The 16,656-nt window shown below is 43.9% G+C and overlaps 2 protein-coding genes across 2 annotated transcripts in view; one reads left to right on the forward strand and one right to left on the reverse strand.

The window, feature by feature from the left end:
• Window positions 1-16,656, reverse strand: part of CDH23 (cadherin related 23) — a 397,278-nt gene that overhangs the window by 89,337 nt on the left and 291,285 nt on the right. Inside the window, exons 28-29 of the mRNA XM_060274909.2 lie at window positions 1,592-1,652; window positions 117-265 (exon numbers count right to left, since the gene is read on the reverse strand). Coding sequence (XP_060130892.2) covers window positions 117-265; window positions 1,592-1,652 — 210 coding nt within the window. The remainder of the gene's footprint in view (window positions 1-116; window positions 266-1,591; window positions 1,653-16,656) is intronic.
• C5H10orf105 (chromosome 5 C10orf105 homolog) lies at window positions 8,489-13,522 on the forward strand. The gene is made up of 2 exons (XM_088669892.1): window positions 8,489-8,609; window positions 12,970-13,522. Exon 2 carries the CDS (start codon window positions 12,975-12,977, stop codon window positions 13,392-13,394), a length of 420 nt encoding a protein of 139 aa, XP_088526018.1. The 5' UTR covers window positions 8,489-8,609; window positions 12,970-12,974; the 3' UTR covers window positions 13,395-13,522.

A 16,656-nucleotide genomic window follows, 5' to 3' on the forward strand; every position in this document is an offset into this window, starting at 1 on the left:
AACCTGATTTAACAAAACCCTTATAGCCAGCTCCACTATAACCAGCGGAAGATTGTAATTTCCCTGTGCCGCCTTAAGGCAGATCCCCTTGTGGAATCTTGAAGAGGCATTATTACCCTAACAGAGCTCCTCATGGCTCCTTGTTCACTATTGTAGGCTTCCACTTCAAGGACATGGGAGGAATTGTGTTCTCTGTCCAAGGGCCGTAAGCCTCGCATGACCAGTCCACTGCTGGGATTGATCCGGAAGTTGTTGTAACTGTTTCCTGTGGATGACAAACAAAGGCTACAGAAGATGACATTATGCCTTCAATTTGAAGACCTCAAGTCCCATTACAGGAGTGTTTCAGAACAGGGAGAGAGGTGGATCAATTAACACCAATAGGATTTTGAATTTATAAAAAAGCCAGTATAGCAATGCAACATATAGACTCTTAAAGGTAAAGATAAAGGGACCCCTGACCATTAGGTCCAGCTGTGACCGACTCTGGGGTTGCGGCGCTCATCACGCTTTACTGCCCGAGGGAGCTGGCGTACAGCTTCCAGGTCATGTGGCCAGCATGACTAAGCCGCTTCTGGTGAACCAGAGCAGTGCACGGAAATGCCATTTACCTTCCCACCTGAGCGGTACCTATTTATCTACTTTCGCTTTTGATGTGCTTTCAAACTGCTAGGTGGGCAGGAGCTGGGACCAAGCAATGGGAGCTCACCCCGTCGCGGGGATTCGAACCGTCGACCTTCTGATCGGCAAGCCCCAGGCTCTGTGGTTTAACCCACAGTGCCACCCGCGTCCAAAGATATAGACTCTTACACTACATTAAATGATTATGCACAGTCTCCTACCCTTTCAAACAGGCCTCTTCCCAAAGTTGCATTTTTCTTTCTTTTGAAGTGCCTGCAAAGCTTTGTTGCATACATGTTAATGTACCATGCAGGTTTGTCCCTTAGGCCACACATGCCACTTCTAACCTTGCTTGTTCATATTGTAGCCAGTCCTTTATCTTTACCATCTGCTGAACAGTCCTTTTTGTTTTTCCCCAACTCCCTTTTTCTATCCCTCCCCCCCCCACCCCAAATCCATTCCAAAGTTCTTTCCCCCTCAGCTTCCAGCCAGGCTTTCTATTGGCTAGGGCCGAAGTTCTATCTCCAGGGCATTAAATTTCTCTTTTGAAGTCATACTTCATGCATCACGATCACATCCTTACAGATTTACTTGGAAGCAAGTCCCATTATCAGCTGAACTTACTTTCAAATAGGTATGTTTAGGATCATGACCGTGGAGTATTAGATGTTAAGACAAGCTGATGCAGCATAAGCCATTTCCTGCAATATAGTTAATCTTGAGGGTTATGAAGAATGAATTGTCAAGTTTTAATGGTACCAAGAAGTCAGATATATTAGAAGTATAATTCCCTAGGATGTATGTTTCCCAATAATTAAGTTTAAAGCCCAGAAAATGTGGAGCAGAACACATAAGGTTGCTGATGTTACGGTATGGATGAAAACGATCAATAAGGCTGTCCTAGTTATTTTATAAGTATACTGTTAATTTTTTTATCATTAAAAAAACACTATCCATTTTCTTTGCTTACCTTTGATAATCCTGTACCACACGCGGCCATTCACACCTTCATCTGCATCTGTGGCTTTCACCTTTGAACAAGCAAACAAACAAATGAAACAAGCAATAAAGGGCTACATTAATACACAAAGCTAAATCATGGTTTGCTTTACCACAGTTTGTTTAACAAATCATGAGTCATCTCATAAACCATGGCCATGGCTTACTTCTTCAAATCGTAGAATCATAGAGTTGGAAGAGACCACAAGGGCCATCCAGTCCAACCCCCTGCCAAGGAGGAAACACCATCAAAGCATTCCTGACAAATGGCTGTCAAGCCTCCGCTTAAAGACCTCCAAAGAAGGAGACTCCACCACACTCCTTGGCAGCAAATTCCACTGTCGAATAGCTCTTACTGTCAGGAAGTTCTTCCTAATGTTTAGGTGGAATCTTCTTTCTTGTAGCTTGAATCTATTGCTCTGTGTCCACTTCTCTGGAGCAGCAGAAAACAACCTTTCACCCTCTTCTATATGACATCCTTTTATATATTTGAACATGGCTATCATATCATCCCTTAACCTTCTCTTCTCCAGGCTAAACATACCCAGCTCCCTAAGCCGTTCTTCATAAGGCATTGTTTCCAGGCCTTTGACCATTTTGGTTGCCCTCCTCTGGACACGTTCCAGCTTGTCAGTATCCTTCTTGAACTGTGGTGCCCAGAACTGGACACAGCTTGGTTTGTTTTCCAGCTCCTCTCACCTTGTGGCTTTCTGCTTGGCAAGTGTCTGGGGGTGAGCAAACAAACATGGCTGAGCATGTTCAGACACAATACCAGGCCATGATTGGTAAGCCAACGATTAACCATGGCTTTACACTGCAGTTTGTTGGCAGGAAACAAACCTTGGTTCGTCTACTGGACTAGTTTCATATGCTCAAACAAATCATGGTTAGGCTAAACATATCACAGGTTACCATTATTTGAGAAACCAGGCCATTGTGTCAAAGTCCAACTATTCAACATACTTCTTTTTAGAAAATATATAACTGTTTCTACTCCCTGTCCAGTCACAGCCCATCCAATTTCAGAATCAAGCTTCTAAAGGTAAGCACCAGAACTTTGAATTCTCCTTGGAAATGCAGTAGCACCCACTGCAGCTGTTTGACAAGTAGTGAAATATGCTAGTGTTGGTTGGTGCCATTTAATGATCAAGCTCTCTGTTAGATTAACTGAAGCTTCAAAAAAGTCTTCAAAGGTCATTCACCAGGGTGGGTTAAATGCCTGAGACCAGATTTGAGATGGCTCCAGCCTCAGTCAAAAGTGCCTGGAGTAGCAACGCAACCACCTGCAGTGATTTTATATCCGAGTATTCAGCACCTTGACCTTAGGGACAGAGATACAGAACATCCGTACAGGGTAAAATCCCAGCTCAACCTTGAAGCTTGCTAGGTTTCTTTTAATTTTATTTAATAAAATGCACATACACTTGATTGTGAAAAACCTCAAAGCAGTTTACCAAACCATGAGTGGTGATTCTTAAGCCATAGTCTATGGGGCTAATGGTTGGGTTCGATGGGTATTCTGCTGGCTTGGAAGACCCATTTAAAGCAAGAGGAAAGCTTTCTTCAGAACAGTGACAAACACAGGATTCAAATGTTCCAGACAGTGAACATTTTTGGGTGAGATTCAATCATGTACCAGCAAATTCAGTTTGTGTAATTTGTTGGGAGGCCTTGAGGAAAACACCCATTCCCCCCAAAGGAATGTGACAAGAAAACACACTGGAAAATATGGGACACTTGGCTTTGATGCAGCAGCATCTAACCTCCCAGCAAACGGATCAGAATGAATGCTTATTAAATAGCTAATGTCATCTGATTTCCCTACAAACAAATCAGGATGAATGGTCGATGAGCAGGTCAGCTGGAAGCACTCTTAAGTTTCTTCCAGCACTGGTTGCAGAATGAGGGGGGAAATATGCAAAAAAACCTGCATGTGCCGAGTTCTTCTATTCTACAATATGTAATACAATTTACCTCATGTCCTGATGTCACCACAATATGCATGCATTTCCTCATTCCACGTTAGAGCTAATTGTGTGGAATGGGGGGAAATGCACAACATGGCAACAGCAGGAACAGGGTAAGTTGTGTCTATGTTACCGAAGGGGAGAACACGAATTCAACATGGGGCATTTGGGGCAGTTGTTCAATTTTTATTTTTTATTCATAATACGCAGCTCTGCCCTGAATATGGCAGGTGAGGGGAAAGGGGTGTGTTGCTAGGTAACAAACAAGGAGGTTCCACTGAGAGTCTTCATGGGCAAATATCTGAGGGCGGTTTTGGATGCTGCTGAGGAAGTGCTAGCTTAAATACAGTCACTTCTGTAATCAGCTGCCAATGCTTCACGACATGTTCAAAGGGGAACTTATTCAGGCTACAGATGTGAATCCCCACCCCCCGTTAAAATTCCACTCTGAATATTAGCAAGGGCTGCCAGATGAACAGAGACGAGACTGTGTGTCTAGCAATGTTTGTGTGACTGTGTGACTAGCAATGTTTGAAGCCGCTATGTTTGTGTGACTGTGTGACTAGCAATGTTTGAAGCCGCTATGAGTGGCATAGAACACACACAAACCCAGCAATGTTAGGTCTTTTCTTTACCCTGATCATTTAGTGATTCAGTTGCACAGGCATATACCATATAAGGAGCCAAGTTTTAATCCAAGGGCCTTTCAAGCAAGCTACTAGGTGGTAGATATAATGTAAGACAATGCAGCGGCGTCCAAAGAAGAAGAAAATCAGAATAGTGGGAATACATAATGCAACAAAGTTGAAGGATCACTGAGTTCTAAAGCAAGTTATTATCTGTCTTAATATTCCCTCTGAAGCTGCTGCTTTGATGGAAGTTACTACAGCCAGCAATCATTGTCAGAAACTGGCTCAGAACTTGAGACATTGCATAGTTCAAATAATTTCTTGGTGTGTGTATATAATGGAAGATCACTTGATACTAAAAGAAACAAAACTCAGTGGCGCCCTCTGGCGTTCTTATTGCTTATCGCAAGGGTTTCCTTCCTCCAAAACATCATTGGTGACACTGGAGTCACGTATATGAGCCCAAAGAATAATGCGCTTGCTGTAGGCAGCCTCTGTTACAAGCATATCACATATATTTCTTTAAAAGCTAGGGAAAAATGAGAACACAATTTATTAACACGGCAGAGTAATTTTTAAAGGAATGCCAAGGGTGAAGTACATTTGTGCCCTCTGCTGGATTTTTAAATTACTTTAGAAAGTTTGAATTTTTGGTGGGGAGACTGTGTGTGTGTGTGTGTGTGTGTAGGTTGAAATTCCAGCATATCAAATGAAGTAAATATGAAATTCTAAGCCCTAACAACTGGATCAGGCACCCCCAAACTGCGGCCCTCCAGATGTTTTGGCCTACAACTCCCATGATTCCTAGCTAACAGGACCAGTGGTCGGGGAAGATGGGAATTGTAGTCCAAAACATCTGGAGGGCCGAAGTTTGGGGATGCCTGAACTGGATCAATGTAAGTGACTGCCCCCCCCCCAAATTAAGCAATACTGAGCAGCCCTGAATGGATATCTCTATGCAGCCACCAGCAATCCTGATCACGAGGATTACAGATATGGCCAGCAGAAATCCCAGTGATTGCAAAGGCTATAATGGTGGTACCTTGTTAAAGACTTTATATTTTTCTATTTTAGATGTATGCCAAAAACTTCTTAATACTGAGTTCATCAAGGCCCTCGTCCACCACAGGCTGAAGCTGACAAGGTGCAATTTTTCCTCACTGTCACATGCTGAAAGGTGCAAAGTGGCCCCAAATGGCAGCAATTCAAATCACATTTCCCACAACTCAGTTATAGGCCTATGGTAACTCCATGGTGGCATTGCAAGGACTGATTCACATTTTACTTTTTGAACTTTAGTACAAAAATGCATCCAATTTCAAATAGCAAAATGCACAAGATTTATACTTAAATCTTAAATTAAAATACTATACTGTATACAGTTATACCTCGTGTTACGTCCACTGCGGGTTACGGATGCGCTGAACCCGGAAGTCCTGGTACGGGTTACTTCCGGGTTCGGCGTGCGCCCATGCACATTGTGCTTTGCGCATGCACAGAAGCGCCGAATTGCATCACGCGTGTGCGCAGACACGACGCTTCAGGATGCGGCCTTTTCATGTTGCGAACGGGCCTCCGGAACGGATCCCATTCGCAACCAGAGGTACCACTGTATAATTAAATGGTCAACTTTCAGGATAATAAACAATGAAATAGTGATTACAATTACAACCCAGTTTTCATGTTTAGTGTTGACTGTTTCATTTAAGATGAACAGAAACAAATATTTTTGATGTGTCTAGCAGGCTTTACAATCCAAGGCTCCATAGGGCTGTCCCTGAATAACTTTGGCCCAACTCATAGCCGCGGACACGCCTTAGACCTGGTATTCACCTCTATGGACATGGGTGATCTGACACTAAGTAAACATGAAACAAAAGAAGTGCCATGGTCAGATCACTTCCTGGTGCAAGTGGACTCTGTGACCCTTCCCCTCTGCAGGGAGCTAGGACCGATTCAGATGGTCCGCCCCCAGCACTTAATGGATCCAAATGGTTTCCAAAGAGTGTCGGGGGGGATGTTTTATCTCATGTTGATGGCCTTTCAGCTAATTTCCTGGTGGCCTGCTGGAATGCGGAGTTAACCAAGGCTATTGACTGTCCGGCTCCAAAGCGCCCTCTCCAACTGCATGGAGCCTGGATGGCCCCGTGGTTTCCCCCGGAGCTGAGGGCGATGAAACAATCACTGAGATGGCTAGAGTGCTGGTAGAGGAAAACTCATTCTGAATCGGACCGAACACAGGTTAGAGCTCAACGTTGAGCCTACCAAGTGGTGATAGTGATGGCAAAGAGGTTATCTCCCGCTTGGACTACTACAATGTGCTCTACATGGGGCTACCTTTAAATGGTGACCTGGAAACTACAACTAATCCAGAATGCGGCAGCTAGACTGGTGACTGGGAGTGGCCGCTGGGACCACATAACACCAGTCCTAAAGGATCTTCATTGGCTCTTAGTGCGTTTCTGAGCACAATTTAAAGTGTTGGTGCTGACCTTTAAAGCCCTAAACGGCCTCGGCCCAGAAAACCTGAAGGAGCGTCTCCACCCCCATCATTCAGCTGAGGTCCAGTGCCGAGGGCCTTCTGCTGGTCCCTTGCTGCAAGAAGGTTACAGGGAGTCAGGCAGAGGGCCTTCTTGGTAGTGGCGCCTGCCCTGTGGAACACCCTCCCTTCTTGGTAGTGGCGGCTGCCCTGTGGAACACCCTTATTAGAAATAAACTAACTGGCTTTTAGAAGACATCTGAAGGCAGCCCTGTTTAGCGAAGTTTTTAATGTGTGATGTTTTAGAATGTTCTAATATATGCTGTGAGCCATCCAGAGTGACTGGAGAAACCCAGCCAGATGGGCGGGGTAATAATAATAATAATAATAATAATAATAATAATAATAATAGAGTTATTGTCTGGAGACAGTGTGCTACAATGCATATGCTAATGCACTCTGACAGCCCAGGCCGGTACAATAATGGTGGTATACAGTGGTACCTCGACTTACGAAGACGATCCGTTCTGCGGCCGTCTTCGTAAGTTGAAGTGATGATTGTGTGCATGCGTGAAGTGCGATTTTGCACTTCTGCGCATGCGCCGACTGCGCGTGCCACTTTGCGCAGGCGCAGAATGTGTGCGTGGTGAAAAGACGTCCGGGGTTGTCGACTTCGGAAGTCGAAACCTTTGGAAGTCGAAGCATTCGGTTGCCGAGGTACGACTGTACACCTCTTTCTTATGCTGACATGGTGACCCTGTCTAGCATATGACATGCAAGACATGCTCAAAAGTCTTGCAATTCACCATGCTCCAGTGTGGTACCCGTCTAGCTCTTGTCTGTAGCCTGCCTTCTCTTGCTACCAAAGTACCCTAGCCACTACAGACAACAACAGGAATCCTTACCATCCATTCATGGCTCAGCAGCTCATGATTGCTTATTCTGCACACTGAGATCAGGATGTCAAAAACTGGGAGCATGTACAGAGCCACTGCTACTGTTCTGTACCTTCCCTAACCTGTACGTCTGTTTCCATCAACCTTGTGAAATATCAGGAAGGGCATCCATTTGCTTTCTGTCTGCCCGCTAACTTTCTCCTACTTAGTCCTCAAACATCTGTCTCCAAAATGCTTCCATTTTCCCCTATGTGCCTGACTCTGCACCCACTTCTCCAGAGATTTCTCTCCCTGCTGCCCACCCCCATCTCTCTCTCTCTCTCTCTCTCTCTCTCTCCCCTCCCAGATTATTTGTGCAGGGCCAGGACCAGACCATTTTAAAAGAAAACACAAAGGAGGTAACTCTAGAAACAGATGAACACTAAATTAAAGATAAGATCTTTAAAGTATGACATTGAAGACAAAAGATGTGGGCAAAGTAATAAACAGGAGTGGGGAGAAAGTTGAAGAGCTGAAGACGGGCAAGAACTGCATGCCAGAGTCCCTCCTCCTGTCTCTCTCCCCCCCCCCAATTGTTGGTCCCAAATCAACAGAGGAGTAACTTGAAGGCTGGCATTCAATGAATAGAAGCCAGTGGCCAGACTGTACCATTCCAACTTTCAGCAGGGGATGGAACAGCTGCTAGAGGTAAAGAATCACAGTTCACGACAGCCTCCTATCTCAAAAGTTGTTGCTTCCATGTCCATCAAGAAAGTAAGTGTTTGATGCTCAAAGGCCTGCTCCTCTGCATAGTCACTAGCTGTCTAGTGTTTGCTGCTGCATCTAAGTTCCTTTGTTTCTGTTCCCTCCATCCCCCTATCCTCTGCCCGCCCTATGTTCCCTTCACCCCTCCCCCAAGTTGTCAGGGGCTGGAAGACAACAGAGGCTACACAAGAGCCCAGGGGATGAAGAACAGAAGAAGAAGAAATCCCCCTTAAAAGCTGAAGGAGGGCAAGAAGCTGCAAAGCAAAAAAGAGAGGTAAAATTGTCTTAGAAATATAGCCAGGTACCAAAAGTTTTCCTGCAGCTGGGGTGATGCACTTTCCCCCCAGGAATGTCTTCCAAGAAAGAGGTTGGTGCATTAAAGGAGAAGCCGCTTCATTTGTCTGTTCCACCTTTGCTATTTTGACTTCAGAGAATTCTTTTCCAGGAAGTGTGAGTAAGATTGAGGCTTCCACTCAGGGGAAAGATGTGAAATTTGTCTGGGATGAATAGCAGGGTGAATCAGCGAGCGCTGCTCAAGTGAGGGCCGCTTCACAAATTACCTTTGGGAAGGCACAGACACGTGTAAGTGTCTTAAAATGCATGTTGCATGAAACAAGGAAAAGCACAGACTGTGCAAGACTTCCTAATGTGCTTCAAAGAAGTTTGCTGTACATTACCACCACTTCTGATATATATAACTTGTAAGCAAGTGGCCAGAAAATGGCTGGAGTTGCATGTTATGTGATGTCACGTGTGAATTTGAAATGCATCTCATAGAGCTAAAAGAAGCCTTTGTGTCTCCATTTACTTCTACTAGACATAGGTAATGAAAGTGTATGGTGGATATTGTGTGTGTGTGTGTGTGTGTGTGTGTGTGTGTGTGTTACTTCTCACATGTCTCTTCTAAAATTAGGCATTGGTTTTTAGCTTCCCTTCTCTTTTCATCCTCTCAGGGGAAAGGCAATTGCTTGTCTTAAATCTGATCATTATTATTCTGCAGAAAATAGCACTGAGAGGGGATGGTGGAGTATAGAAGATTGTTATTTGCATTCATTCTGTCAATAGTAGAACTCACAAAATATGTTGGGGCTCTTCTATGTGCATCAGTTACCAAATACCTTGAAATTCTTGGGTCCAATTCAGTTTATGCAGCAAGTGAGTTTGCTGAAAACAAATGCCACCAGAGACAGCAAACAAGGGTTCTGGTGGGAATAAATACATACAGAAAACAGACCGCCTAGGAGAGGAAAACTTTTTCCAGGGGAGGAAGGAGACTCAGTGCTGAAGTGACATTTAAGTAAGATAAATGGTCTTAAGAAGTGATCTGCATGTGTCATGAGCAAGCAGAATGACAGCTTGATACAGCATCACTTGGGAACTGAATGAGAATAGAGCACATTGAACCCCAAGACTGGCAATTTGCCATATTTCTTTGTCATACTAAATAAGGCACTGTTGAATGTAAGTATTCCAGAAGATGATTCCATTATAGAATATTACAGGATTATTGAATAAGTATATATATATATTTTAAAAATACAGGTGTGTGTGTGTGGTGGTTTTATACATTAGTAAATTTGGGTTTGCAGATACTAGGGTTGGGGAGAGAAAGCCACGTGAACATGTTTCCAAGTTGCAGCTGTAAAAGGTTTTACAGTTGTTAGTGTATAAAGCAACTTTAGCATATGGTTGCTGCTTCCAGCTTCCAGCCTTTCAAAACTGCGCTGCCAATAGCCATCAGTACTGCTAATCACAAGTAAATATTATCCAATAATCAAGGAACAAGCATGCAGCCCTTTTCACCCTCAGATTTTAAAAGTATCCCCCCCCCCCAGACAAGTATCTGTCTAACATGGATCACCCAGTGGAACTCTAAAAGACTATTATTTCTTAGATTATTATTGTTAATTGTATATCAGACTTGTGAAAACTTCACTGGTAAAAGAGGAAGAAACTGGTCTCAGAGGATTCACCTGTTTAAAGCTGCAGAGGCTGCTCCACTTAAAGGATCCAGGGGTGTGGGGAGACTGGGCTTGGAAGAAGCATGGATGATGACCAATCCCCTCACATCCACCAATAAAAATACTAGAAACAAGATTTGGTGCTTAGCATGCATTGACAAGTTTTTTGTTTTTCCAGAGCTTGTCAATGCTTGCTGAAAGCCAAACCCTATGCATAAATCTAGTTACAGGTAGGTAGCCGTGTTGGTCTGAGTCGAAGCAAAATAAAAAAAATTCCTTCAGTAGCACCTTAAAGACCAACTAAGTTTATATTTTGGTATGAGCTTTCGTGCATGCACACGAAAGCTCATACCAAAATATAAACTTAGTTGGTCTTTAAGGTGCTACTGAAGGAATTTTTTTATTTTCCTATGCATAAAATCAGCTAGCCAAAAGTTAAGTATCTGCCATGTGCACATGCTCAGGTACCTGTGCAAATTGCTGTTTTGCCAGGAACAATAAAAAGTTGCTGCTCATCTCACAAAGAATTCAAAGACAGCGCCCATTTGGGTATATTAACATACATCAACGTATGCAAGTTTAGAAGTATCTGTTCTATATCTCCATGGCTGATCTAAAGGGGGGGGGAAGCAAATGGCAAAAAAGGGAACATTTGAAACGATCCTCAAAGGACTTGGTCACTTATTCCGCAGCTTGTAGGGTCATAAAAAAGTACAGTTAAGCTCCCTGACCATTTTTATAATGCTGTTTCTGTTTTGTGTGTGTGTTTTGCTACAAACTTCAAAATTCACTCCAGTTTTACTGTGGATACATGTTCAGTGACATTTTAAGATCAGTCCAGATGTTGTTTTTTTAAAGAAAGAATTCTTGAACAGGGTAACAGGTCATAGGATCATACAAATGTAGAGTTGGAAGGGACCCTGAGGATCATCTAGTCCAACCCCCTGCAATGCAGGACTTTCCAAATGGCTAGGGTGGTCCACAGGGTGAGCAAGCGCTTATTGGTTACAGCCACCCTAGGGAGGTGTGATAACGGGGAATAAAGTCCCATCAGCAGTCTATGATGTGCCCTTAAATTCAGAATAGACATTTAATTCTCCAGAGCCAATCAGAGGCCAAGCCACATGTGCAAGATCAGTAACTGGATTTCCCAACTACCGGTATTTGTTTTTATTTGAATATAGCTATGGAGCGAGAGATTCCCTGGATCCCTCTTACCAGCAAGAGCTTGGTTACTACAAAGCAGCAAAGTCATCTGTATGTTTTTACTTATTCCCCCCCCCCCCCCCGGCCACCATTTCTCCAAATAAATATGCCCTGCATGTTTGAACTCTTCGTCCAAAACAAGCAAATGTTTGGTGGGCAGGGTGAGTGTCAGAGGGAATGTTAATTTAGGCATAATGGAGCAGGGTGCACATGCTAATGGTGAGATCTTAGGAAACTTCTTCAGCAAATTGTTTCCAAAGGCTAGCCTTAGGGGGTTTTTGTTTTGTTTTCTGCACTCAGTAAAGTCCAGTGCTAAATACTTGATTCTCTCCCCCCCCACTGATTTATTCAGTCCTACCCCTCCCCCTCTGCGTAGGCAAAAAATTAATCACACTAGGCCTGACATTTAGGAAAGCCCTCTCTGTAATCTTGACCACAGCAGGGATAGTACCAGGCAATTAAATATCCATTCCAAAGCCCATATTTCTGTGAGGGGGCACAGCAGTGTTCTAGGACCAACTTTTATTTACTCCTTATTTTCCCCTGCTGCTTTGGCATCGTGAGCACTCAGTAGAATTATGCCGTAGCTCCCGTTTGCTGAACTGAGTCTGGAAACAGTCAGACAGGAAGACGTACCAGTGGTTGCGAGGTAGGGATGGACCTCTTTGGGAAAATTATTACGATTAAATTTCATAGTTTGTTAATGGTATAAGAAATGCAATGAAACAGAAGGCAAGGCTGGAGTGAGGTGGGGGCAAATGCTACCTTTTACTCTGCACATAGAGGTATGCAGAGAGTAAAAAAAATGTACCGTAATGTTTTCACTCCACTGCTGAAGTGTGTGTATGGGGGTAGAAAGACCTCTCCAACTCAGTGCTGGGAACCACAGTGCTGATATTGTGAAATAATGGTTCATGGTCTGGCAGACCACTTCCTGCAGCTTGGTGGGCTGGATCTGGGCTAGCCATCCCAGCGATATGATATATACCTGGGGTAAAGAAGCTTTTGCAGAACAAGGCTGGATTCCCTTGCATAATTCCCTTCCAGCAGCCACGTTCTGGTGGTGGATGGGGCCAGAGGCAAAAGCACAGGGATTATGACTCTTACACCCTTTGCACATCAAGCTACATTTCAACCACACAACAGTCAGAGGGTTACACACAAACCTCACCATCTGGGCAAGCAGAAGGCATTGTGACAGTTCAAGGACACTTTACAGCTAGGCAAAAGCACTTGAGGAATATGCAGAGCCATCTCTACTAGAGGAAGGATTCTAAGCAAAGTTCTGCCAGTGGATCTCCGTCGCAAGAAGCGTGGGACTGAGTCCATTTATTTATAATTAGGGTTTGGGGTTTTTGTTTGTTGTTCTTGACGGTCTTATACACACAAGGCAGCTGATTCTTCTCTCACAATTTGCCAGTGATTTCAGTTCTCTGACTCCACTCTTGTTGCTGTGTTGTCTTGTAGGAAACATGAGCACAATGGCTGCTGCCAACGAGACCTCTCCAACCGCCAGGGCACTTGCATTTCTCAATGCCACCTCTGAGCTGGTCCCTCTAAGCCCTGAGCCGACTGGGGAGAAGCCTGACTCCCTGCCTATCATCATCGGTCTCGTCTGCATCTTCCTCCTCCTGGCTACCTGCCTCGTCTTTATCACTCTGTGCAAGCCAGCAGCTCTAGATCAATCTTTCTATGGGCCGCATGAATGTATGCCGTACCACCCCGAGAATCCCAGCGAGCCGCAGCTCAGGCTATGGAAACGCCTGGGCTCACTAAGGCACTCCATACGCAGCGTCAAGCGCAGCCGGCCCATTTCCCAAGTCCACAAAACTTGTTCGATAAAAGCACCTGTAATCCAGGACTGGAACATCATGGAGTCAACTGAATTGTGACGCATCCATTACCTTCTGTGATTCAGCTGTATCCTGCACATTGTTAACTGACCTCAGGTAGTCTAAGCTCTTTTGGAGAATCACGGAGCAACAAGGATTGGCAGGATTGGAGAAGCACAGTGGTCATTACATACCTAACTATGGAAAAGGGATAGAAGCAAACACTTGCAGTGCCTGCTCAATATGTTTAAACTAGATTGTAAAGCTGAAGAAACTTTTTTAAAGGGATGGTGATGAGGCACTCCAAATCGTCCTGGTTCCATTTGTGTCTATGGTCATTTGCTCCCCCAAACTCTTAATTCTATGACAGCAGAAAGGTCTGCCAAAGACAAGAGAAAGACTCGCAGCTCACTTGCCAGATGAATGAAAGTGGATATGGTTCTCTTGAGATGTGCCGGCAATGACTCATTAGCAACGTTCACTTTGATTCCAGAGCATTAGCCAAAACTAGCTGGATGAAGTTGAGGGCTACTCTGCACAATCGTATCTGAGGGCCTTCATGAACAAGCACACTGCATTATCACACGTTTAAGTTAGCCACAGGACGATGCTGTAGGAAGTTGCTTTTTAGGAGCACCACAATATTCTATTGGGATTTTCACTTTTTCCAAAAACCGGGGAGTTACACTGTAAGACGAGGCACAGCCAACTAAGAGCTAAAGATTTTAAAGATTTACAAAACTGTAGGTGAACTTCTGCTCTTTATCACTTTTTTTAATATAAAAAAAATCTATAGAAATCTATAGAAATTATAATGGCAAAAGGTTCTGTGACAGCAGAACGGTAATAAATAAACACTATGAATGCCACAAGTAACATACATAGGAAAAGCTGGTGCATCCACACTGCATGCAGCATTAACAAACGCAACAATTTCAGACAGGGGAAGGCAGTATAATAGTTATCTGGGTGCAGATTATTGTACTTTCAGTGCTTGGATGGTACAATGGCCTCGCAAAAGTATTACCATTCATGGGAAGGGCCAGAGCTCAGTGGCAGAACACACAGTTTGGCATTCAAAGAGTCCCAGGTTCAATCCCTGGTATCTACAGTCAGGGCTGGGGAAGACCACCATTTAAGTGCCGCCACCAAACAGTGGAAATAATATTGAGCTAAATGGACCGGTGGTTTGACTTGGGATAAGGCTATTTCTACTAAAGAGGATGTGTAGACCATGCATTGCCCAATGAAACAGGAAACAAGTATACATTTGGATGGAAGTGCCTGAAGGGAAAGACTGTAGGAAAGTAGCCTTGGTGGGTGGAGGATTTAGCCCTCTCTGCTCGCCCTCTTGGCTCTACACATTGGCCTCACCACCCCACTTTCTATATATGACTAGGGAAGACTGCAGTTTAACCAAATGGGTTTGCCACCAATCAAGTATAATCTGATGGTTTCTGAATGGTTGATGGTGAGGCAAGCAAGCAAATGTTTGATCGTAACCATTTCACCATGCAGCAAAACGGGAGGTTTCATTCACAGTACGGTGCATGGACGCGTATGCAAGAAAACTCTGATAACTGCTTCTTTTAGGGAGAACGGCAGCTTCAGGGGGGGGGTTTGGAGAAAGGCGGGGTGGGGTGCTTGGCATTTCAGTGGCCCGCCATTTCCCCCCGCAGTCCCTGCAAATCTCTCCCCATCTGCTCTTTCATAGAGTTCAGCAACTAAACCCGCACATGCAAACCAGCAGGTGAAGTTGGGGAATGGGTGGGTTAAGGGGAAATGGCAATATAATATGAAAACTTTTGAAAATCTTGGATTTTCCCCCCTTTAAAGTGGCAGTTTCTTAAAGTAATCTTTCTTAGGCTCTTTGAGGTAGAAAATGAAAAAAGAAAAAAGAACGGAAAGATCACAACATGTTTAATGAAAACTGCTTAGAGATTTTGACAGTTAAGGGGTATACACATTTCATTAAATAAACACATAAATGTTTAAAAAGTGGGAAGCTAGTTTTTTTTAAAAGGTCTGTTTTGCTGGTATCTTGGCTATCTATATAATACTGGGAAATGATTTGCTAATTGCCTATTAGTTGTACCTCTAGATGGAACATGTGGGACAGGTGAAAGAAAGCTAGGGAGAAGAGCTTTGGCATACCATGCAAGTTATTTATTTTGAAATAGTGCAACCCGAGCACAGTTAAATTTCCCCAAGATCCATTAACACCAGTCTCACAACTGGATGATGAAGCACTTAAAAGTTACCTAACTTTCAGTGGGCCCAAGTGCCATATCTGAATTATAACCATTGTTTTGTAACCTGAAGGGCTAAGAAAAGAACAGCTCCACCTGCATAATAGATTCCGAAGCATCCAGCAAGGGGCACTAACCATCTAGACATCACAAAAGTGTGATATCATTTATTGGAAGCTGAAACTTTACAACCGAGTGGATCTACTGGAGCAAATGGGAATAAAAAGTGTACACTTCAAGGGGGACTTTTTTTTGGGGGGGGGAGGCTTTGTAGTGGATTATTTACTTCATATAGCTTCTTCTCAGATCGGAGCCTTATACCTGAAAGGCCCTCCAATACAATTCTGTAATGTTTGAGTGTACAGTATACAGAAATGTATGCTTTCAGTCGACCTACTTTCTAAAACAGGTGTGTGTTAAATGATCTGACTGCACTTCCACCATTTTTGTTTTCAGTTTAATGGCTGTAGATATACAACATTGTGCCACAGGCACTCACGTAATTAACAACAACAACAACTTACACAAGCGTCTGCTGGGACTGGGGATTACTTCAATAAATAAGCAGTAAAGGCCACCCAGACATATCTGTGAATGCATTTGTAGAGACTCTAGAGCAGGTATCCCCAAACTCGGCCCTCCAGATGTTTTTGGGACTACAACTCCCATCATCCTTAGCTAACAGAACCAGTGGTCAGGGATGATGGGAATTGTAGTCCCAAAACATCTGGAGGGCTGAGTTTGGGGATGCCTGCTCTAGAGAAGCTTGTGCATTTCTGAAATTCAAAGCAGCTTGTGAATTGAGAAGTAGCTGCACAGTGCAATGAAGCCCATTTGTAGTGTCAATGATGAACACTATTTTAAATTAATATCTGGAATTCTATAGGGTTGCATCTATTGGTGGCACGAGAAAAAGCCTCTCCGGGGGATTGATGCACTTTGTCCTTGATGCACCATAGAATGGTAGTGTCGGAAGGGACCCCAAGGGTCCTGCAGTCCAACCCGTGCAATGCAGGAATGCTAGCTGCAGTGTGACGGGGGAATCCCCTGAAAATGGGAAAGGAACGCTGCAC

Source organism: Zootoca vivipara, chromosome 5 (genome assembly GCF_965207765.1).
Source record: "Zootoca vivipara chromosome 5, rZooViv2.hap1.1, whole genome shotgun sequence".
NCBI lineage: Eukaryota > Metazoa > Chordata > Lepidosauria > Squamata > Lacertidae > Zootoca > Zootoca vivipara.